The sequence below is a fragment of the Cuculus canorus genome, chromosome 8, assembly GCF_017976375.1.
Source record: "Cuculus canorus isolate bCucCan1 chromosome 8, bCucCan1.pri, whole genome shotgun sequence".
In the NCBI taxonomy this organism is placed as follows: Eukaryota; Metazoa; Chordata; class Aves; order Cuculiformes; family Cuculidae; genus Cuculus; species Cuculus canorus.
The window spans coordinates 15,600,104-15,622,851 of NC_071408.1; the positions used below are offsets into that span (position 1 = coordinate 15,600,104).

A 22,748-nucleotide genomic window follows, 5' to 3' on the forward strand; every position below is an offset into this window, starting at 1 on the left:
TCTGATGAGAAGCCGCTCAAAGAAGAAGCCACAAAAGGAGTTCATTTTGTTATGGCAACAGACTTTATCCTTGAGCTGGAACTGAGCTCAAGTTTTGACTTTTTTCTCACTGTAGGTTACATCATTCTGAATAGTTTTCTCATGGGCAACAGTTTGACAGTACTGAAAATCTAGGTTTAAGTCTCCTGCTACAGGATCCAAAGTGGTGATACAGTGCACGGTGCTGATCTGATACAAATTTGATCTTCCAGCTTGAATAAATAAATAAGTGTTTTCTGGTGGAATAAAAGATTAAGGTGTGCAGTTGCTATCCATAGCATTCACACTAATTCCTCATTGAGTTATTCATCTGTACAGCAAAAAGCATGCATTCTGGACCTGGAATGGAGAGGCTGGCATAAATTGGTTATTCTTTGACTAAAGCAAAGACAAACTCTCTATGTGGCAGATCATCATTCCTGTCATGCAGTACGGTGTTATGTGGCCTCACAGAGTTCCCAAGTTAGTTGTAAGGCAAGGGAGCTCTGGATCACACTAAAGAAAGTGATCTTGGTCAGTCCTACCGCAATATTTGTAGCCTTTAATACAAACAAGTACTTTCATAGGAAGACTGTAGTAACACCTATTGCTGTTTGCTTAGCCATTTATTGTATTTCTCACATGTTTGAAGATGAAAACAGGGAGTTACAGGACTGTTACTTTGGTCCCACTACTGTAAGAACAGCAAAACCTTTGCTGTATGAAAATGGCAACATAACCACGAACATAACCTGTGGTAAATGTGAAGGCAGCTTGTCTGTCTCTTTAGCAGCCATTTGGTTTCTACAGCTGTTTTTTGCGTGAGGGTCATAGTGCTCCATTTTTGTATTCAAACTGAAGTGTACAACTGCTGGAACAAAGGAAGCTGCAGTAAAAATACAGCATGTTGTGGTGAATTGTAAGCATATGAGACCTCAAGTTTGATTACAGTGGCCTGTCACACATGCGTTCACAGGTTCTCAGCTGTGGTTATTTCACTGGAAGTAATGTACCTTTTGAATAAACGGGAAGCTACGAAAATATGAGAAGCCGGTAGGACAGAACCGGTATCCTTTTTCCTCTGTCTTCCCAGGCTATGTTAATGCCACGTTATGAAAGAAGTTCATCTGACTCATCTGTTTCTTGTCATTGGAGGACAGAACTATAAAAAGATGTGGAAGTGTTCTGTATCTGTAGTCAGATTTATGACTACAAAGAAGATTAACCTGGCACGGAAAATTTCTGATGTTTATTTAGGAGAGGATGAAATAGAAACAAGCTGGGATTTACACATTGGTGTGGTTTGGTTTTTTTTTCCACTCCCGTCAGAAATAGAAGCATAACTGATTTAGGTTCTAGAAAGATTTTTGACTCTCTGCATAATACTACGGTTTCAAATCTAGTTTGTATTTGGAACTTTGCAGGGAGCAAATGGTTATTTTAACAGACATCTGCCTTTGCTCTTAATGAAACCAGTTACCATAACTTTGGAACCGCTGACTGCCACTTTACTCTGGCTTGTAAAATATTCTTTTAAGTGTGACAAATTGCACTGTGATTTAAATATTATGCCCAGTGCAGACAGAGCACCTCCTTTAGATTACTGCAAGTGGGAATGTTTTGAATGTTAGGAAAAATTAGAGTGCTTGTGCTCTCTCAGCCATTTCTCAGCTCCTTCCATGGCAATGATATGAACGTGCTTGTAGTTCTGCTTTGGATGTCTAACTAAACTAGCTGTAGCATGCTACCTTAGTCTTGCTACAGAGAATGGTGTTTGACAGAACAGATAATGTCAAACTTGTACCATTTTATGCTGAGATAGCAGGAAAATGTGTTGAGGGGGAAACCCTTGATTTCTCTGGTTGTCTTGAACAAGACATGGCTAACCAGGGCTTTTTGCTTAGACTACTACTCATTCTCAAATACTCAAGGCACCTTGATCTGTAAGAATTGAGACTTACTGAAGCATTTTGCCTGAGACCCGTTTATATTCCTGTTTCTTGAAGTCACTTCCCAGTCTGGCACACCATTGTACTCATAGTTGTTATTTTCCCTCTGTGTCTTTAAATAGTTTACAGGCACAGAGCACATGTTTCTCTTGATCCCATGCTGAATGCAAGTTCTTTTGTTCTAAATTGTACCTTTTGACTTAACTGAATCACTCGAATGCAAATTCCCGGTAAAGCTGAAAATTGCACTTGTCTTGTAGAAATTTCCTTTTTAGGTATTTTTTTTCCTAATCATTCTGCATCAGAGTTAAATACCTCTAGCAAGGTGAAGTAATTTCACTTTTATTGGCGTATCTGTGATGTAAATTCAGAGCAAAATTTATTATGGAGGGAATAGGAAACAGTTCCTCAAACTTGTCTTGTTGGCTTCCAGCTACAGTTGAGGAGGCTGCCAAAACTTCGTAAGTACAGGCTGGCGAAATTATATAGCAGAGAACACTAAAAGTAGAACAGTAGAGCCTGGCCAGCCTGTTGATCATCTCTAGCTGTAAGATGCCAAGAACCACTCCTCTTCGGTGTCTCTTCAGTCTGCATGCTACACTCTTTACTCAGGTTTCTCCCCATGTTCTTTCACACATTTTTAAAGATGAGAGGTAATAACAATAGATATTCTAAGTCTTCATTTTGTGGGAGGGAGGGTTTTTTTTTTGTTTGGTTGGGGTGTTTTTGCTAGTGTGGTGCTTTTGTTTTTGAAATAGTTCTGAAATTCCTTGAAAGCATTGTTGGGGTTTTAAGGACAGAAAACTGGCTTCAAAGTTATTCAGTTCCAACAAGGCAGCCAGTTGCTTACTGCTTGAAATTAGCTAGCAAAGTATGGATTGAAGATGTATTCCTGTCTAAGGAGGCGTATGGTGGTGTTACTGTATCTGTCTATTAAGTATGAGAAAATTGACCTGCAAAGAGTAAATTCTGCAGGCTGGTGTAGTTTTCGCTTGTCCAGGCTCTGCAGACAGTTGTGGAGGTAGCTTTGCTGCTGCCAGTCCTGCACGTGTCTATAAGGAGCGGGAAGGAGGAAGCAAGCAAATTCCTGCAGACTCCACGTCCTCTGTGCTCCCTTGATTTGACTGGAAGGGGACAAGTGAGGTTTGCAGAAGCTTGTGTGCTGTGCTGTGGTTGCTGTGAGCTGTCTAAGCATCATGATTTAAAGGCCTTGGTCTTTACAGCTGACAGCCTCTTCGTCATAGTTTCAGAAGCATTGCTCAAATGTCCTCAGGCACTGATTGTGGCTTCCAAAACTTCCATGGCTGTTGTTGGTTCCCCAGCCTGTCCTGTGCTTGATTCAGAAAGTTTTTGATGGCATGACCCAAGAGTTGAAACTTTGCATTGGTTTGCAGCTTTTGGATGAGATTAGCAAACCCACCTCAGTTTGAATGCCGACTTGCTAGCTTTGGAAATACACATCCACTTCAGGTGCTGGATTCTGGATTTTAATGTATTGCTGTCACATGATTTTTACAAAATTCATTATGTGGCATCTGAAGTCTTACTTAAAAGCGTTATTAAGTTGTGTACTTGCTTTGAAATCTGTAGAACTATAGATAGATAGCTGTCATTTCCAGACATGGAAAGATTACTATAGTTCATTGTTGTCAGTAGCTATTGTGTGCAGTCAGGATGTCCTGGGGAAAGAACGTGCATGGTTTAAAGTTGATATTAAGTACATCAGCATTCCAGCGGTAGTAAGCTAGAAGAAAGCTGTTCTTATTCCACTAAACTACTAATAGCTTGGACTAACTTTTTTTGGGGCGAAGTAGTAATTCTGAAAAACTGGATATTGGTTATTCCGTGTGATGGATCCTGAAAAGAAAGGACTTATCTTGTGTATAATGTGTAAAGCTTAACAAAACTCTTCCTGGAACAGGAAGGCAGAGTGAAACAGCATTTTGTTAGGGAGAGGCTATCTGTATTGATGTGTTGTTAGCAAAGTGAAAGAAGTGCTCTTTCTCTGAAGACAGCACAGCTAATGGATATACAAATGTTTCAGCGGTAAGTCCTTTGAATCTATAAACAGTTTTGATGGTTCCTTTTTAGTTTTGAAACAGTCTGCTTTTCATGCTGGCACTCAAATGATTTTTCACTAGTGGCTGGTAATCAATAGATTTTGTAATAACTGTTGTTGCTTAATGATTTGGAATGCAAAGTTTAGATTTATAAACAGTGTTGTCTCTGGAAAGCTAAGGTTTTCAACTAACCTGAATTTTTTAGAAAAAATTAAAGAAGTCCATTGCTATTTACAAAGTTGTTTAAAAAATTGTCATCTGTTGAGCTTTATTGAGTCTCATTTCAAAAAAGATGCCAGAGGCATTTTTTTAGGTAATTACAAAGTGTAAAAGAATGAAGAGGTAGAAGAAGCCTTAATTTAGCAGTGAACTGTGGCAATGGAGACTTAGTATTTTTGTAATATGTGGCGATATTGTGTTCTGTTGCTGTAGGGCTTATTACAAAACATTCATCCAAATCTGCCAGTAATTGTGTAAACAGCCCGTGAGAAGAACACATATTTTCCATAATAGCTTTGTATAGAAATAGTTGTTATAAAAGTGTTGATCAGGCCTGTTGGTGTGCTGTGTAAAAGGGAATGGATTCAGCTGCATTAATTTACTGGTTAAAAACTTTTCCTTTCACAGAGGAAGTCTAATGAGGGAGCAGATTACTGTACTTTCTTTGTTTGTTACCCATTAGTGTTTAGGCACCTGGCAGGAAGTTTGGATAGTTTTTAAAATTAAAATGTTACTTTAATTTGCTAAGAAAATGTGTATAAAATGGGCAACACTTCAACGTGATTTAATTTTTGGTACTTATAGAAGTCATTGTGGGCCACTATTTCCATACTTGTACTTGAAATGTGAGAAGGATAACGTAAATTAACATTGTCGCAGGTTTTGCAGAAACTGATGAATAGATGTCTCATTGCAGTATCTCTGGGACAGATTATTTTAAGTGTAATTTAGGCATTTAGATAATTAAGAATATTTTATTGCTTAAAAAAAAATAAAAGCTTTAGAAGAATAAATACTAATGTGAAGTGGTCACTTCTCCCAGTGTAAAACGGGGGAAGCTATCCAAAGGACTCCTTTGGTTCAAAGGAATGTACTCTATTCCTCTACAAAAAATTTCCTAGTTGCCAATGATTAAGGAATCCAGTTGGAAACAGGCAAAACTGTTTGTGCTTTTTGTCTTTTCCTTTCTCCCTCCTCTCCTTTGTCCAGTAGTTGTAAATAGAAACTCTGGATGAGTCATTCTCCTTGTCTCTTTATTCCAGTTTGTCATGGAAGCATGTTAAAGGCTCGGTGTTAAATGCCTAAATACTGGTCTTGATCACCTTTTATAAACCATCTAGTTTGTCCAGGAGTGCTCCCTATTCCCATTTTGGAACAGCAATAGTTATACTAAGTTCTTCCCCACTTTTGACAGGAAAAACTAAGCAAAAAACTGGCAAAAGCCAGATAATGAAGCTAGTAATTAGAGGGGTTTGCAATGGGCACTACCTTTTCATAGCTTTCTGTACTCAAGCCAGAAATTCTATGTTCTGGGTACATCATATATAGGATCATCATATATAGTTGCGTGGCAAGGGGACACCCCCTGAACTAGGGCTCCTGGTCTGGATTCTGAAATTGCTACCCAGAAAAGAAACTTTTTCTAAAATTTAAAAAGTCTTTAAAAGAGACTGCGTTTCTGAGCTGCTTTATGGTGTTGCTGTTGCTGTGTGATTTGACTTGCTGGTAAATGACTGCTTCTCTTCCCATTATCATCGTGTTCCGCACAGTACAGCTTCTTGAGTGGGATGGTGTAGGAAGCAAAAGAGTAATCTGATTTCATTACAAGAAGCATCTGGATGTTTTCTTTAGTGATTTTCTATTTTAAAACTGTGCTTTTCCAGTTCTTCGGAAAAGTATAATGTTGCATGCTCTGTAGAAAACTGTGTGTATAAAGTTATCTTTAGACCTAGTAAATGTGCTTGCTATATCCCACCTCTCACCTTTTGGTTTTCGTTTTTTTCCTAAGCGGTGAACTTCAAAGAAGCTAATGAAGAAAACAAGAGAGAACTTTTCAGTGAAATATTTTCTTCTATTGAGACATTGGCATTCACCTTTGGAAACGTGTAAGTAGGAATCCAGAAGGAAGTTTTAAGATGCTCAGGGGAGCTGGATCAAATTAAGACTAAACAACAACAATACAACTTTAGTTGTATTTTGCATAAATATTAGCTGATAAACTACTTTAAATTAACCACATCCAGAACAGCTTTACTGCTGTGTTTGGGTGTGGGTTTTTTTCATTTTTTCCTTAACAAGAAAAATTATGATGGTATTGAAATGGCAGGGGATATAAAACTACTTCTAAAATTGTTTTGCAGGACTTTTAAAGGAAATTAGAAACATACTCAATTTTTGTTCTTAGTGATCTGAAGTTGCTTGGTGAGGTAAAGTAATGAAGTAACACAATTCTTTGTTTTTTCTGGTAGTGTTTCAGACTTCCTTATGGGAGATGTAGACAATGGCTCGTCATTGGGACTTCCTGTATCTCGGAGAAGTCGGGTAGGCTAAGCACGTTCTCTTGGAGTGTGGAATTACGTCTTTTAAAGGAGATTTTCATTTCCACTGAAATGCTGTGCATCACGGGGCTAGGACACTTGGAGTCTTCTGAGTGTTAAAACAAGATTAAGCCCATGAAAAAATGCCTTCAAGGTTTCGGATTCTTGAATGTATTCTCCTTTCTAAATACCAGTGATGACTCGACAGGGCTAATGATCAAATATGTAAATGACAACCTGCTGTAATTGTTGAGATTTTTAAATTGGTTAGTGAACTAAATACCTCAAAGTAAGTTGCTTGCGTGACTTGCATGCTGGAGTAGTTAGAATAGACCTGTTAGACTTAGAAGGTAAAGGTTAAATGCCCTCTCTTAGGCTTTTAAAGACTAATACACATTACAAAATAAACTTTTCTTCTGGAGCCCAGTTTCTTCTGTAGCTGTGTCAACAATTCACTAAGAGAACTGAAGTAGCACTGTCAACTTATAGGTAGTCAAAGAAAAACATTAGCATTTTAAACTATGCTTTAAACACTTTGCAGGTGAGATTAAAAAATGCTCACTATCAAGTTCTGTTCTCAATTTTTTTTGTATCTAGAAGCAGACTTCCAAGTAAATCTAGCCAAATTAAAATATACGTGCAAGGAAAATGCAGTTGGTAATCAGTGTGTATGACAAGTTAAGTTCTAGCAAAGTTAAAAATTTTAGGTTGAGGAGTTTTTTAAAGCTTTCATTGAAATGTACCTAAGGCTTAGCATTCCTTCATACAAGCTTGGTCATAGCGAAGCTGTGCAGCTACAGCCGAGTACTCGTCTTTTCATTTTCACTGTGTTTGATAACACATGTGAAGGATGGATGATCACAGAAATTCTAAGGCTGCCATAAAACTCATCTTCACAAACAACATGGAGTGGAAGGAGGCTGCTCCAAAAACTGGTTCTAGCAGACTTGGAATCAGAGGATTAGGTTGCTGATTAGAAGTGTCAAATAAAATAGCATAGAAGCCAACATTTCAATTAACTTAAATTAACTACTGCTTCTGCTAATCGGTTCACCAGCAGAAATAAGGTGCTGAATTTGCCAATGTTTTAATCTTGTAATTGCTTTGCAATGCAGAAATAAGTTCCTGTGGAAAAAGATTGTCCCATATATTGTACTATGAAGTGAATGCTTGTCTGTTCACTGTTCCTAACATGAAGGTAGCGGAACACCAAAGGGAAATTAGAATATAGTGCAATGAAGAAGGAATTCTATTCTAGATATTCCAAAAGCCACCAGCTTATATTTAAGAGCCCTTTTTTGTCATTTCCTTTTCCTAATGTGGAAGAGAACAATTATAAATTTTGAAGGAGGTAGGATAATGTGATTCAGTTTCTTAGAAATCTGTCTTAAGTGTATTTTCATTCAAGCAAATAAATACACAGTTAACAGATAAGGCATTTCTCTTTGATTTACAATGTGGAGAGCAGTTTAAATGCCAACTAGGAACTGAGTATAAGGAGGAGTTAAATGCAAAATATTTAAGTAGTTGTTTTAACTTATCAATCCTGTAGATGTGTGCATTCAGTGGTTGAATGTAGCTGTATTCTGAAAAGATTAGAGCACGATATTTTGATAGAATTTAACATCTAAACCCCTTGAGAGTGTAATTGTTCTCATTTTAGCCCTTATAGTTCAACCAGAAGTACAAGGTGTAAGCAAAGATATTTCTTAATTAAAAACAAAAGAGCTTCCAAATATGTTGAAAGAGTAGAGACAGGCGTGCCTGACCTTTCGTTCCTCAATGAATTATTTGAATGCTGTTCAATGCTATGTAGATCTGAGATCATAATAATGGGGAAGGATAAAATTTTCAAAATGTGTGCATAGATTCGCATCTGTCGGGGTGAGAGCTCTTGGGTAAAGGGGGGAAAAAGGCAGAAGAGACTGGTTAAAATTGAGAAGTTATATCCATCTAGAAGTCAGGCTTTTTTTTTTATTTTTTTGCTATGCTCCTTGGGATGAGTCATTGGATGCTTTAGGGGTCAAGCTGTGTGTGTTAAGTTCTGTTGCGAAGTTGTAGAGCATGAGTAGTTGTCCATGTGCTTGCCTTTAAAAGATAGTATTCCATATTTTTAATGGGGTGAACATTGATGTGTGAATGAATATCAATTAGTTACCCTAACGAGATTATGTGTCTGAATTACTGGAAAGGAGTGTACAGTTCTCTGGACTGAAATTATTTAGATCTTAAAGAATGGGAAGTAATTTTTAGGACCAGAATTTTTAAATACCTCCTGTGTTAATATTATGTATGGAGGTTTTCCTCTTCCTATTTGTTCATCTCTAGGAACAGTATGCCACTTGAAAATATACTTGAAGACAGTAATACTTTACACCCAAGTCGAAATTAAATCTAGGAATGTTCAGGCTCTCTGTGCAGGCAAATATTGATCTGTTTGGTTTTTTTCCAGTTCTTTGGTTAATAGACAGCTTTGGATGGATTTCCCTGTTTTGAAAAAGCCCTTCTACTTTACTGAAACTCTTGCCTTGTACAGCAAATGTGGTAGTCTTCCATTTCCTTAGGAATAAGGCTGTTGTTTAGACTGTAGTTTGACTCTGTTCAATGTAATTGATGATTAATACCTTGCATGTTTTAGTATTTGGGAAAGCTGTTTTTACAGTTTTTTGTTTTTATGACAATGACTGTTGAGGAATTTCTTTTTTTGTGTCTTTTATGATCACTTTCCATTTACATTTAAACAAACAAAACAGAACTACTTGCATCATTGTTACTGTTCTCCATTTCAGCTTTAAGTCTGAAAATAAAACAGTACCAAAGTCTAAAATGGAAACAAGCTTTTCTTGTAAAGCCTAAAGCGGCTTTGCAGCTATTTCTCAGCTCTTGTCTTCTACCTGCTCACCACTTCTGAATTTTCAAGAGTAGTTTATTCATTTAAAATGATGTAGGGTTGTGTTGGGTTTTGTTTGGGGTGGCTGCTAGGTAAATTCTTTATTAATTTAAATTTGCTCAGTGACCTGGCTTACTGCACAGTCCTACAAATAGTTCAACGTGAACAATTAAAGGAGTAGCAAAATGCAGCATGAGGACAAAGGTAGGGATGAAATCTTGTGCTGAATTCCTTTTATTACTACATTACATTCTGTCGTGTTGTGCTGGTTAGCAGGGCTCCATTCGCAAGTGCTCCTAGTCACTGTTGTGCCTGCAGTGCACACCTGCAGGTAATTTAGGAGAAATAAATTTATTGCTTTGAAGAAATACAAGATTCTAATGGCTTGTAGAATAGTGTCTGTTATACATATAACATTAGCTCTGTGTGAAATGCTTTTTAAAAGATAGGTAGGGATCTAAGAAAAGCTGGAGGTCACTTAAATATCAACCCAATTAACTCACCACAGCTTTTCAAGATTATTGGTTTCCAGGTATATAATGATTCTTTGCTGTTTATGTTTCAGTCAACAGCTATGGGAGCTTAGAAGATATTGTGCCTTAGATGAGAGGGAGTTGCGGCACAGATTGCTTTATCTGCAAAAAAAGGGGACAGATGATGCTATTTATTGTGTTGGCCTATCAGTTCTAATGAGAGCTTTTCTTCCCTGACTTAATGTTTTTCTTGTACACCAGTCTTTTGAGAATCTTTCTGTGGAATCTGGGGGTTCACTGCATGAAAGGGATGATATTCAAGGTAGGTCATTAATTTAATATTAATAAATGCTATTCTGTATCTATGTTGTCATTTTCTAAAATGTGATGAGTTGGTTGCTTTTTTTACACCTATGCTGCCGTTAAAATGTCAGTGTAAAAGTTTTCAGTTGCAGGGGTTTTATGCTTTTGTGAAAAAAACTGGGTTGCTTTTAGGGGGAGGAAAAGAACCAAGGTCTGAAGCACTTCTGTATATAATTATATGATTGGTGTTTTGTTAGGTCACTTTCTTTAAGAAAGTTAGGCTGACCATATGACTACTCTAGGTAAAATACTATGACCCTTAATTTGTTCTAAAACCTCTGTCAGTCCTGTTTAGACTCAACTAGCATTAGAGACCAACTCAAGATCAGAGCTGCTTAAGTATTCACAGTTGGCTAATACTGGCTTTGCTCTCAGTGTGTGGTCATGTCTGAAAATCACTTCTTTGTGTTCGATGCTTTATTTTCAGGACATCTTCGAGCAGAGGAGGTTGATAGCATGCTTCTTAGAAATGACAGCGGAATTGAATCAGCACTGTCCTATGCTAAAGCATGGTCAAAATATACCAAGGATGTAGTTGCATGGGTAGAAAAAAAGCTTAGCTTGGGTGAGTGGCTCTTTCTGGCATTTAATCAGCTTTGTCATGATGAAATTAAATCTCTTGTCAGGCCTCTGTGCTGCAGACTGTCAATAATGTGATTTCTAAATTAGTAGCTGTTCTGCCTAAGTGGACAGAACTGTCACACATTTCCTATAATTAAAGGCCTGTAGCAAAGGGACGGTGGTCCCCTATGTAGCCTATCTGTTAAAGAAAGAATGTAAAAAGCATTTAGCATGTGGTACAACTGTAGTGTAAACTGTAACTGATTTTTTTTTTTTTTAACAGAAGTGGAGTGTGCTAAAAACTTAGCAAAAATGGCTGAAACTGCTAAAGCTGTCATTGGACACCAGGTGAGTACCTGTTGTGGGCTTTATTTTAAAGTCTTGAACACATATTGGATGCCTTGCCCAAATGTGTAACTTTAGGGATGTTGAGAAATGGATTCTTACGTTGATAAAGAATTGATTTCCACTGTAAATCACTGGTTAAAAGATCGACTGTGTTTTATGTCCTCCTATTTCCTATGGAAATTTGGATATATAGATTTATTTTTGTTGAAAATTCAGAATAGCCATATAATTTTCACAACATGCTATTTTCTATCTTGTATGCTTTGTGATTTGGACTTGTAGACTTCTTTTTCAGAGTGTTTTCCTAGTAAAACAACATTTGGCTGAGAAATTAGTATTTTTTTGGTATTCATACCTAACTCTGACTTACACACATGAATACCTTGCTAAATTTAATTGAAAATCTAGTTCAAACATACAGACATTCAGAATGTCAGTGTACCTCTACCTTGCTTTGAACATTTGTTTTGTTGTGTGTTATTTTAGGATTTTATGCCATTCCAGTCAATATTCATTAATGCTTTTCAAAACGATATTGAGAACAATCAACTTTGGCAACAAACAGCTGCTGCTCTCCAGTCTAACAAATTTGTGCAGGTAAGCTTAAAGAAAAAGACCAAGATATTGTTTAGGTTTTTATAAAGTTTTGTAACAGCACAGATTATTCACCAGAACAAACTTGCAGCCTATAAGTCTTTTATGCATTCTGTTAATGTTTCCTATCTAGCCTCTTCTCGGAAGGAAAAATGAGCTGGATAGACAAAGGAAAGATATCAAGGAGCTTTGGCAGCGAGAACAGAAAAAAATGGTTTGTGTTTCTTTCACATCTAACAATATTCAATATAAAATTCTTCAAAAGCGTGAAACTTGAAACCTAGGTTCTTACGCACTTAAATACACATGTAGAATCTATGGAACTTATTGTATGTAGTAACTAACAGTCAATTTCTTGATATGTTTGTATTTGTAAACAGTTATCTTTCTATGACCATGTGCTTTGAACTGCAGTGTACAGACCTGTGCATAACAGCTGCTTTAAACATCACATTAAATAACAGGAAAATTTAAATCTGCTTATTGCTTTTTTCTTTGATTGCATTCTGCAGCAAGAGCTGGAAGCTGCTCTAAGAAAAGCGAAGTTACTATATACACAGCGTCAAGATGAGTATGAAAAGGCAAAATCCTGTACTGCTCGTGCTGAGGAAGAACATCTTAGCTCAAGTGGAAGCTTTGTGAAAGACTTCAGCAAGCAACTGGAAAAAAAAACGAAGGCTAGAAGATGAAGCTCTTCAAAAAGTAAGAGTTTTTGTTCCTTGCTTTTAAAGTTAAGCCTACTGGTTTTACTCATACTTTCCCAATGGCAGTAGTTGAGCGAGTATTCTGTTCATAATTCTTAATTTTAATCATGCTGTTTTCTTTTGGGCTTTCATCCTAAATGGAAGTCTCCATTTACAAGCATCTTGTGTGGGTTTTATTCTTGCTTCTGGTACTGAAGCCAGTAGTCCAACAGTCCTTTATACTTTTCTCTAGGCTGAAGAGGCCAGTGAACACTATAAAGCCAGCATGGCGGACGTTGAAGAAAAAAGAAATTATTTGGAAAGCTTTAAAAGTGATGTCTTAACACAGCTTCGGGAGCTTATTTACCAGTGTGATCTTACTCTTAAAGCTGTAAGCATGCTTTTTAAAATATGTTTTACACAAGGGTATATGTATTGTTAAAGAGAAAGCCCCATCTATAGTGTTAACTACTTTAAAATGGAGTTTTTCAAAGGACGGAGGTCAAGCCAATAGAAAAAAGAAGGAAAACTTTTAATGTTTGTAGTGTTCCCTTTGTGTTAGTAGGTTGGGTTTTTTTTAAATGGAGGAAATATGTGTGTCTTGAATGGTTTTGGTGGTTTTTATCAGCTGTTGCCTTGTGGGAACCCTGACTACACAATCCTTGTAAAATCTCTAAGGGTTTTGATGGCAGTAGTGTCACTCTTGCTGAAGAGTACAGCTCCCATTCCCATCATTTTCATTAGTGCATTAGCTAGATGTTTGGCTCAGATGCAGAATGGACATTAATGCACTGCAGCGTAGAGCCTGCTAATCTCAGTAACAGTCTCAGTTGCTACTGGATTCATTGCAACTACTTTAATATATTAATATAATGCATATAAATAAGCGAAGGGTTGTCAAAACAGTATATCTACATGCAAGGATTTTAAAAAAGCTTAAAAAGCACATTCTATGTGACAGTAGATGTGGATGTATACTTTTTTAGATGAGACAAAGCCAGTATAATGCTGGGGTGGGGGGTGGGGGTGGGGATGGAAAATAAAACAAACACTCCCCCCTCCCCCAAGCAACCAAAAACCAACCCATGAGACCAGTAGAAAGCTTAGACAAACTTGTCAATTCAAGTATGTCTAAATTGCGAACTGCTTTGCAAGTCTGAAGCTGAAGAAGCAGCCATACGGTGTCACATTCCCTTGTCTCTGTCTTCTGGTAAAATATTTTAGAAGTTTTACATAATTTAACAAAGAAACATTTTAACATTCGTTCAGCATGTTCTGTTGGGACAAGGAGTTTTGTCCATTTCTTATCTCAAGGCAATATGGAGCTCATCTGGGTTTGGACCTCCAACTACTTCATTACTGTTGTGGTGACTGTAATTCCATCCAGAGCATGAAAAATGCTAACAAAATGCTTTTGTTAGCGAAAAACCTTTGTTTGTCTTGATCAACCCATATCAGGAAGCCATGGGAATTGCTTTTGCTACCTGGAGGATTCAATAACCCAGAGAGAAGTGAAATATTAGCATCTATTCTATAGATGAAATATTTGTAGTTGACTTTGGGGAATCTTACACAAGTCCGTCCCTACAAATGTTACTATTTTCTAGATTTTTTTTTTCCTGGTCTTAGAGTTTAAATAATTTTCTGTTGGGATATTAATTTGGGTTGAGCAAAGTGCAAGTGAAATATCTAGTAAATGATCTACAAATATTGAAATTTTTTTTTCTTCCAACAGGCGACAGTTAACCTGTTCCAGCTGCAGCACACTCAGGTCGTATCTCTTCCAGTTAACTGCCAGTCCCTCTGTGAAAGTGCCAAACTCTATGAACCAGGTCAACAGTATTCAGAGTTTGTGAAAAGTTTGCCAAAGGAATGCGTGCACATTGAATCAGGTTCTTTTGAAATCCAGAGTTCCCAGGTTGATGGGTGAGTCCCCAAAATTACAGGTGGCATTTGCTTGGTTTAGAATGAAATACTGGATGCAAATGTTAAACAGTAAACCAACGCTTTTGGAGGAATTAAATGAATCCTCATGTCTTACCATGCTTTACCATTCTCTATTTTTTTGATTCATCCTTTGGTAGGTTATATATAAACATTGACATTAAAACTTGACTTTAAATTCCTAAGCAGAATGTCATTTTGTGTAATAAGACTTGCTAAAACATTGTCAATTGTGCAAGAATTGACTTGTAGTTATTGTAATGTAGACAGTGGTTAGCATGACAAATGTAGATTTTGAACTCCATTGTGGGGTATGGCAGTAGTACTTGATAATCACTTTACAAAGTTTGAGAAGGTAGTTTTACTCTTCTGCAGGCCTTGCTGCTACAGTGCCTTCTTTCATATTGTTTACCTTTGGCAACTTTTTGGCAGGAAGTGTTACTTGATTTCTGTCTCATGCTATGTGTCTAAGAGAAGTGTGGAGTCCACGTGTTCCTATGTTGTAACTTCATTATTTTTTTCCAAACTGTGTGAAACAGTAGATTTATTCTTAATATATTAAAGATTCAGCTACTGTGGAAGTAAAGGTGACAAGACAAAAAGACAACTCCTTCTGTCAGTATGCCAAATGCTTTACCACCTTTAACTTGTAAAATAGTCATTTTAGCACTAAAGCACCAGAATATCCATTCCAATCTGAGTGTTTCACAGTTCTACAGGAAAGTGATGTCATTCTCTTTTGAAAGGAAACTATATAAAAAATACCCTAAAGCTTGAGTCAGACTTCTACCAACAAAAGCCAGGAAATTCAAAGTTAAAGCTGAGATTCTTAGTTCTTGTCTGTAAATTTCCTGCCTTTTAAGACTGATTCAGGCTGTACTCATAAACTTTGACTTAGGGGGATTTAACCATGCAGCTCCCTGAGAAACTGATGAGCATGAAATTTCAAACTCTTTGTATGCTTTGCCAGCTATTTACTGCTTAAGATTTATAGGAGTGGGTTTTTTCTCCTCCCCTCTCCTCACCTTTTGTTTTCTTTGACATGGCCTTGTAATTCTTCCTGTACTTGAAGAGATCATTTTTATTGTTTAGGTTTGCATTTATTTAAGGGACAGTAGCTTCAACAAATGTGAATATTAATGGTTTTAAGTCTTTATTTCCTTCAGCTGGATAAAGTAGAAGTGATCAAGGAACAGCTTCTTGAGTGCTAAACTTAGCTGGCAGGCCACTTTGTCCACAGGGTGCTACAGTAATTTTACAGCAATTACTGTTAACAGTTTTCTCTGCTTATCTTGAGAGCAGATTTATACAGTGGACTGACCTATTAGCTCTCTGGCAGCTTCAACGTGTTTTCTGTGCTTTTAAAACAGCACAGCATTTTAACATCTGTATATTTATAGGTGAATGATCCTCATGGTTGAGCAGAAAATCTTTTAGAAGAAAAGCATAAAAGTAGGATGCAATCACCTCTGAATTATTCTGATCTTTAGAGGAACAGATTTGCAGTCTTTCCAAAGTCTGGAAAACAACTGTCATAATACCTTGCAGAGGTGTGGAAAAACTTATTTACAGAGAGGGAGGAAACACAGGGAAACTGCATGTATTTAATTAAAAATAAATTGCCGTTTTTAAAAAATTTGGGCTTTAATAATTACATGTCAAATATGAACCTTTATTAAATGAAGCATTTTTGGTGCTCAGGTATCAAAAAAAAAAAAAAGACATTGCTTTTTATTTATTCTATCATATTCACTCTTCAAATTACTTTCTGCTTTCTCTGAAGGGTTTTTAATAAACAGTCAACCAACAGTGTCCATACATCACATGGTAACTTATCTCAGTGTTCAGGAGATTTTCCTGCTCAGACAATAGATGATGTGGGAAGCCCAATTTATCATCGTTCACAAAAGATTGAAGAGAAGAGATCTTCCAGCAGCACAGATATCCAAGGTAGTTCTGCAGTATTTCATCTGGTGTTCAGTCTCTAAATAATAAATATCAGAAAAAAATGAGGTGCTAGTTTTCTCACTGTCAGAAATGTAGCACTGGACAGTTTTAAAAAAATGCATTTTAAAAATCAAAGCCTATAGGAACAGTTTTGTACTTGAGGTAGAGACAAATGGAAAACTCTGTATTGTGTACCTAGATTCTTTGACAAGAAAGGTGAGATGCAATTCAGATAGTAAATACTGTCAAGCTCAGTGTATTAAACCATTTCAATTAACTTTAGCAATTTAAAATCCATTGTTTTTGTAAATATTGTGTTGATTTCAGACCTTCTGCAAAAGCACAAGTGTCAAGTTTCTGAAATTTACTTTCTTAAGTCATGCAAGCTTTTACAGGAATACATTGTATGGGGTTTTTTACTATATTGCACGTTCGTGCAACTTGAAATATTTTCCTATTTTGAATATAATCATAGTCTTAAATAAAAAGAATATAATATGGTTTTGCTATTGACATCTGGAATTTGTGGATTTTCTTTTCAAAAGCAGTGCGAGGGCCACCACCATTCAGATCATGGTCGGTTGGCAATCAGAGTGGAGGAATGTGTAGTGATTCTGAAAGTGCAGGAGGAAGCAGTGAGTCACGATCCATGGATTCTCCATCTGCTAGCCCAGGTACAGCTACACTCGCTGCTTTAGTAATTAGAAGTCTTTTCTTTGGCCTGTTTTACATTGGTGAAGACATCATTGTTAGTTTGGCAAGTGTTGAACAGAGCCTATAATGAAAATGAGTGGTTGGGTGGTACTGACTCTTAAAGCTTCCTGAAATTTTTTCTTATCCGATAGGAGATTTCAAAAGGCGACTTCCCCGAACACCTTCCACGGGTACTATGTCATCTGCAGATGATCTTGATGAAAGAGAGCCACCATCTCCTTCAGACTGTGGTAATGTTGTTTCCATACCTGAAGTCCCCAGAAGATGCTCTTTGTTGCAGAGTGTGGCTTTTCTTTTTATGTGCGTAAGGAAAGGACATTTACAGGGCTGTGATTAGCAACAGCGTTGTTTTTCAATATAGTGTGCATCCGCTTGAGGTTGAGACCTGAAGAATAATGTTCAGGTCACTTCAATGAAGTGGTGTAGGATTGTCTTTATACATTTAGATTAACTGTGTGGGCAGCCTTTGAACATTTCTAGTGTCTTCACTCTCTTGAGGTACACATAAATGATCCACTAACCATTCCTTCAAGACATTCACATTTAAAATTGGCTGTATGGCACCGAGGTTTGTAAGATCACTGCTAAACTTTGACGTGAAATGCACAGACACAGAGAGCTGGTAACTGGCAAATTGGAAAAAAGTGGATCCTAATAGGGTAATAGCTGAGGTGTTATCCTTTTCAACTTAGATAAGCAAGTTCAGTAATGTCTATCCCAGATATAACCACACCATTTCTAATTTTCAAATTAATTTTGACTGCATAAAGACAGTGTTGCCACAGGTACTGAAACTTGAATAACTGGATTATCAGAAGTAGTCTATGGGATGTCTGCAGTACTTAAAAACTAGTACTAAAATATTTGTAGCACTTGCACAGTAAAACCTTTAGGAAATTCTTAGTTAGTCCTGGTTTCCTAAATGTATGCTTTGCTTTCTAGGAATGAGATTGTGGTTAAGAATAATTTGGATGCAAATTTAAAGCATGGCAACGTATTAATGAATACAAACTTTAACTTGGAGAGCGAGTGAATGAGAGAATGAGTGGTTCTTTTTTATATGGGTTCTGCTGTGAGTGTGTGCTAATTCTTTCCTGCTGCAAAGTATTCTTTTTTAAGTATTTCAGAAATGCCACAGACCAAACCATAATGTCATCTTTCATCATCTAGTACAGGACTTTGACATACATGGAATGGAACTCTCATGCATAGTTGCCTGAGCTGAAGGGCAGCTGGAAATAAATATCCTAATATTTTAATGTGCCATTAGTAAAGGAGAAAGCAGAAATACTTAAAAATGCAAAACTGATTGTTTGATTCCCCTTTTATGTAAGATTATTTGATAGTTAATGTATCCATTAGGTAAACTATAACATTGTGTTGCTTCCTTGTGACTGAAATGTTTTTATTACTTTGGTAGTTGCTATTACAGAATTCTGTGTTCTGTAGCAGATTTTTTTCTAAAAAAATCAGAGTAAATACATTATCCCAATAGTAGATATTAGAATGACTGTAACAGAGAAATTCTTTCCAGGTTTAAATGATCTGACATCTGAAACTGCAAATTCTCCAGGACCTTTTAGAAATGCCAATATGTCCAAAGCAGCACAAACACACAAACTACGGAAGCTGAGAGCTCCATCGAAATGCAGAGAATGTGACAGCTTAGTGGTATTTCATGGAGCTGAATGTGAGGAGGTAAGTTGAAAAGTAGTATAAATTGCTGCTTGGGGTTTATGTCAAGTAGGGAGTTTTGTAAACTTGCATTATTTTTCTGTATAAAATGTACAGACTTTGTGGCTTACAGAATCATCAGGAACTCAAAGCAAGACCACATCAGACTAATGTCTTTCCTTTTGCTCACATATGGGGTGATAAACAGCAGAGATATTTCTTATGGTGTCAAATTGTGTCATGCTATGTGCTTTTTTTTTTTTCCCTCCCCTGCAGTGTTCACTTGCATGCCATAAAAAATGTTTAGAGACTTTAGCTATTCAATGTGGGCACAAAAAACTTCATGGAAGGCTTCACTTGTTTGGAGTGGAATTTGCCCAAGCAGCTAAAAATGTTCCTGATGGGATTCCTTTTATCATCAAAAAGTGTACATCAGAAATTGAAAGCAGAGCACTGAACGTCAAGGTATGCTCAAGTTTGTTTATAAAACTTAAGTATGAACAATGTCTTTTTAAAACAGAAAAACTTAATGCTGTACTGTTGATATCATCCATGGTTTAAAATTGCCTCTCAATTTTAGATAGAGTTGTGCTGGTCTTTTAATTTCAGGGCATCTATCGTGTGAATGGAGCCAAATCAAGAGTTGAGAAGCTGTGTCAAGCTTTTGAAAATGGAAAGGATTTGGTTGAGCTCTCAGAACTCTATGCACATGATATCAGCAATGTTCTCAAGCTGTATCTCCGCCAGGTATGTACTTGAGAGATCAGATAGAAATCCGAAGTAGTGTAGTATGTTCCTTCAGTACAAGAGGGAAACAAGGTCCTTTTCAGCATTACTAGAGCAGAAGATTAAATGAATGACTACTATATTTGCAGCAGGGTTCTTGATTTTCACATGGAGCCTGTGGCAAAGGCAGGGAAAGCAGTGAGATTACTGACTGCTGGTATTGCAATCTGTATTCCGTATGGGCGTAATTTCTCTTTAAATATTAGTACCATAAGCAGAAAAAGCTTTTGTTTATCTACCTGTAGTGAAGCTTGAATTTCTAAAACCTTTCTGGTTACTGAATTTGCCTGTCTTATGTGAAGTTTAAAAGGTTCCCATGTTCTTGGGTTCTCATGCAAACAGATGGCTAACAAAAATTTCGTGAAACGCTCATTATTGTGATGACAATGTGTTTATTATGGAGGGATTATCCATGTTTTTCTTCCGAAATGGCACTTTAAGCTTCACCACTGAGTTTTCCAGAACAGTTTCAGTATGTATCTGAACAAATGGGGCTGGGATGTTGCCCAGTGAAGTTACTGAGTCACTGAAAATTTGCTAACCCTGAGAGGAATTATCCCTAGCTGCACGGTCCTGTTTTCTTCCTTACACTGGCTGTCAGAGATGGGCGTTCCAGTCCTATGGTCATCACCATTAAGATAATTGCTCTTGAAAAATTACAAAGATGTATTCTGCCTACTTATTCAGGTAAAAAGGTAGCATGTTATATACACTATACTGGGGTATTTGCCAGTTTGAGCGTTGTGCTGTATTTTGAACAGGGCTTATAATTTTAAAAAAAAAGTCTAATAACATGTATTCTTCTCATTACTTTATTTGTGGCTGATCTGTTGGTGTGATTTTTAGGTAGACCTGATCATTTTAAATTCAGAAACAGTCCTAGAAACATGCAGTTATGACATTTTTAGAAGGAATACTTTTAAACCCTATTTGACACTAATTATTAAAACTAATTATTTTGAGTTTTATTGAATCTTCCTACTTTTTGCTTTTATCTAAGCTGGGACAATTGAAGTAGCCAGGTCATGTTTGAGGATTTTTTCTTTTTTTCATATTAAGGGAATACTTATATCACAATTAAAAATTAATGTTACATGACCTAAAATCCAATTTTAAAAAATAGAATACAGGCCAAACTTGATGCACATGTTATATACTGTGAAAGACTGGAAAAATTAATAAGTGCTCTGTTGTCTGGTGTTTTGTGCATATGCAGTGTAACACTCCCTCCATAGCAATCGCTTTCTTGAAATCTGTACCTGTGTTGATAAATGCTCCATCTTGAAGCTATTGCAGAAAAGGGCTAGCAAAAGATTTCCAGAGAAAGGTGTAGGGAGGAGTGTTTTTGTTACATGGGATTGGATTTGACAAATTGTGGCTTGAGCTACCAAACAAGGATTAAATAATTTCGTCATCTAAGAAAAGATGATGGAGCAGACAAAGTTGAAGAAAAAGAGGAAGGAAACAAGTTAAAATTCAGGCTTGCATATGTTTCTGAAATGTTCTTATTTCTTCAGCTTCCAGAACCCTTGATTTTGTTTCGACTTTACAATGAGTTCATTGGACTTGCAAAAGAAAGCCAGAATGTTAATGAGGAACTGGATACTAAACAAGCTAGCCCCAAATCAAAGAAAAGACAGTCAATCTGTATTGAACTGAATAGGATCATCATTAAAATTAAAGATCTTCTGAAACAACTGCCTGTACCAAACTATAACACTCTTCAATTCCTTATTGGGCACCTTCACAGGTGAGAAAAGACTTTAAATGCACACTGGTGTTAAAAAATAAACTACTACATGCTGTGTACTAGGAAACTCTTGTACCCTTTTGGTGACTGTAGAGGCAGAAAGTACATATGCCTTAGAAGTTATTCTGTTGCTGGGGTTTTTTTTCCAATGTACTGAATTCTCAGGTTAGAGAAGAATATGAAATGGAAAGAAAGGAGGGAAAACACTGAGCTCCATTATTCTTGAGCCTCTGCTAGCACTGGGGTCAGCAAATAGTAATTAGTGACAACTGCAGGGCCCTTTGTGTGATTTAAATCAGGGTATGACCCACACAGGGCAGTGATTAGGTGGCTTTTATGGAAAATTGAAACTTGTATCATGTCTGTTAATAGCCATTATCCAGCTATGTTTCACTTTCTTGTCCTCCAAATGCTGGATTTTATGATTTTGTGTGGTGGAGGATGTACCAAGCTGGTGATAACCAATAAAAACAGGTAATATTGGGCCACAGTGATATTATTATTTGAAATGAGAGAGACATTCTTTTCCCCAAATGCAGATATTTAAATTAGCCACAAATAACATTAACCAAGTGAGATGTAAAACCACCGTGTGTGGAAAGCATTTAGTCCAAGCTGCTGTTAAATACAGTCTGCATTTAAGATTCTGCCTGCATACCAAACCCCACCTTCAGTTTTTTATTGTCTTTTAGCCTCTTGTAATAAGATAATATTTTAATATTGGAAATATTTCTGAAGGAGTGAAACACTCTAACTCTTGGGGGTTTGGGGTTTTTTCCCTCTTTATGCAGAGTTACGGAACAGTCTGATGAAAATAAAATGTCCGCCAGCAACCTCGGCATAATATTTGGCCCAACTCTCATCAGGCCACGTCAAACAGATGCTACAGTTTCTTTGTCATCACTTGTGGATTACCCTTATCAGGCCCGGGTAGTGGAGCTGCTCATAACATACTATGAAAAGATATTTGATGTTTCACTGAAACCACTTCTGAGCACACCTCAGTCTGAAGAAACTGCCCTAACAGTAAGAGTTGCTTTATCAGCAGAAGAGAGGGAGTCACAGCAGCACAGGAAGTCGTTTGTTGCTGTCAAGGAAGTGAGTGACTTTACTTGTGCTGCTGCAATATTCTTTGTACCATTTTAACTTCCGTGTCAAATACTGCAGTGTCCCAAAGCACTTTTCTATTAAATCTTTGTGGGTTTTTTTGTTAAGTAGTGCCTTTCTGCTTGAGTTCTCATTTACTTCAGCTCTGACTTTTGTTAACAGGGTGTTCTGGTAGCTCCAAGTGAAAGCAGAGCTTCAGAAACAGCTGCTTCATTTTTGGAATCAAACAATAGCAAGAATACAAAAGAACAAGTAGATACATCTGTAACTGGTTAGTGCACTTTTATTAAGTCTTGAGGTGGGTGAATAAGCAGTCGTGGATGCATTGGATTATAGTGCATGCAGCTCTT

General features: G+C 37.0%; 1 protein-coding gene across 1 annotated transcript in view; it reads left to right on the forward strand.

Moving 5' to 3' along the window:
* Positions 1 to 22,748, forward strand: part of ARHGAP29 (Rho GTPase activating protein 29) — a 52,838-nt gene that overhangs the window by 26,779 nt on the left and 3,311 nt on the right. Inside the window, 20 exon segments of the mRNA XM_054073001.1 lie at positions 6,036 to 6,132; positions 6,496 to 6,568; positions 10,189 to 10,249; positions 10,718 to 10,855; positions 11,135 to 11,199; positions 11,686 to 11,796; positions 11,927 to 12,007; positions 12,306 to 12,458; positions 12,460 to 12,495; positions 12,730 to 12,867; positions 14,212 to 14,402; positions 16,204 to 16,370; positions 16,913 to 17,041; positions 17,213 to 17,311; positions 18,616 to 18,779; positions 19,032 to 19,220; positions 19,365 to 19,502; positions 21,059 to 21,291; positions 22,083 to 22,389; positions 22,561 to 22,669. Coding sequence (XP_053928976.1) covers positions 6,036 to 6,132; positions 6,496 to 6,568; positions 10,189 to 10,249; positions 10,718 to 10,855; positions 11,135 to 11,199; positions 11,686 to 11,796; positions 11,927 to 12,007; positions 12,306 to 12,458; positions 12,460 to 12,495; positions 12,730 to 12,867; positions 14,212 to 14,402; positions 16,204 to 16,370; positions 16,913 to 17,041; positions 17,213 to 17,311; positions 18,616 to 18,779; positions 19,032 to 19,220; positions 19,365 to 19,502; positions 21,059 to 21,291; positions 22,083 to 22,389; positions 22,561 to 22,669 — 2,679 coding nt within the window.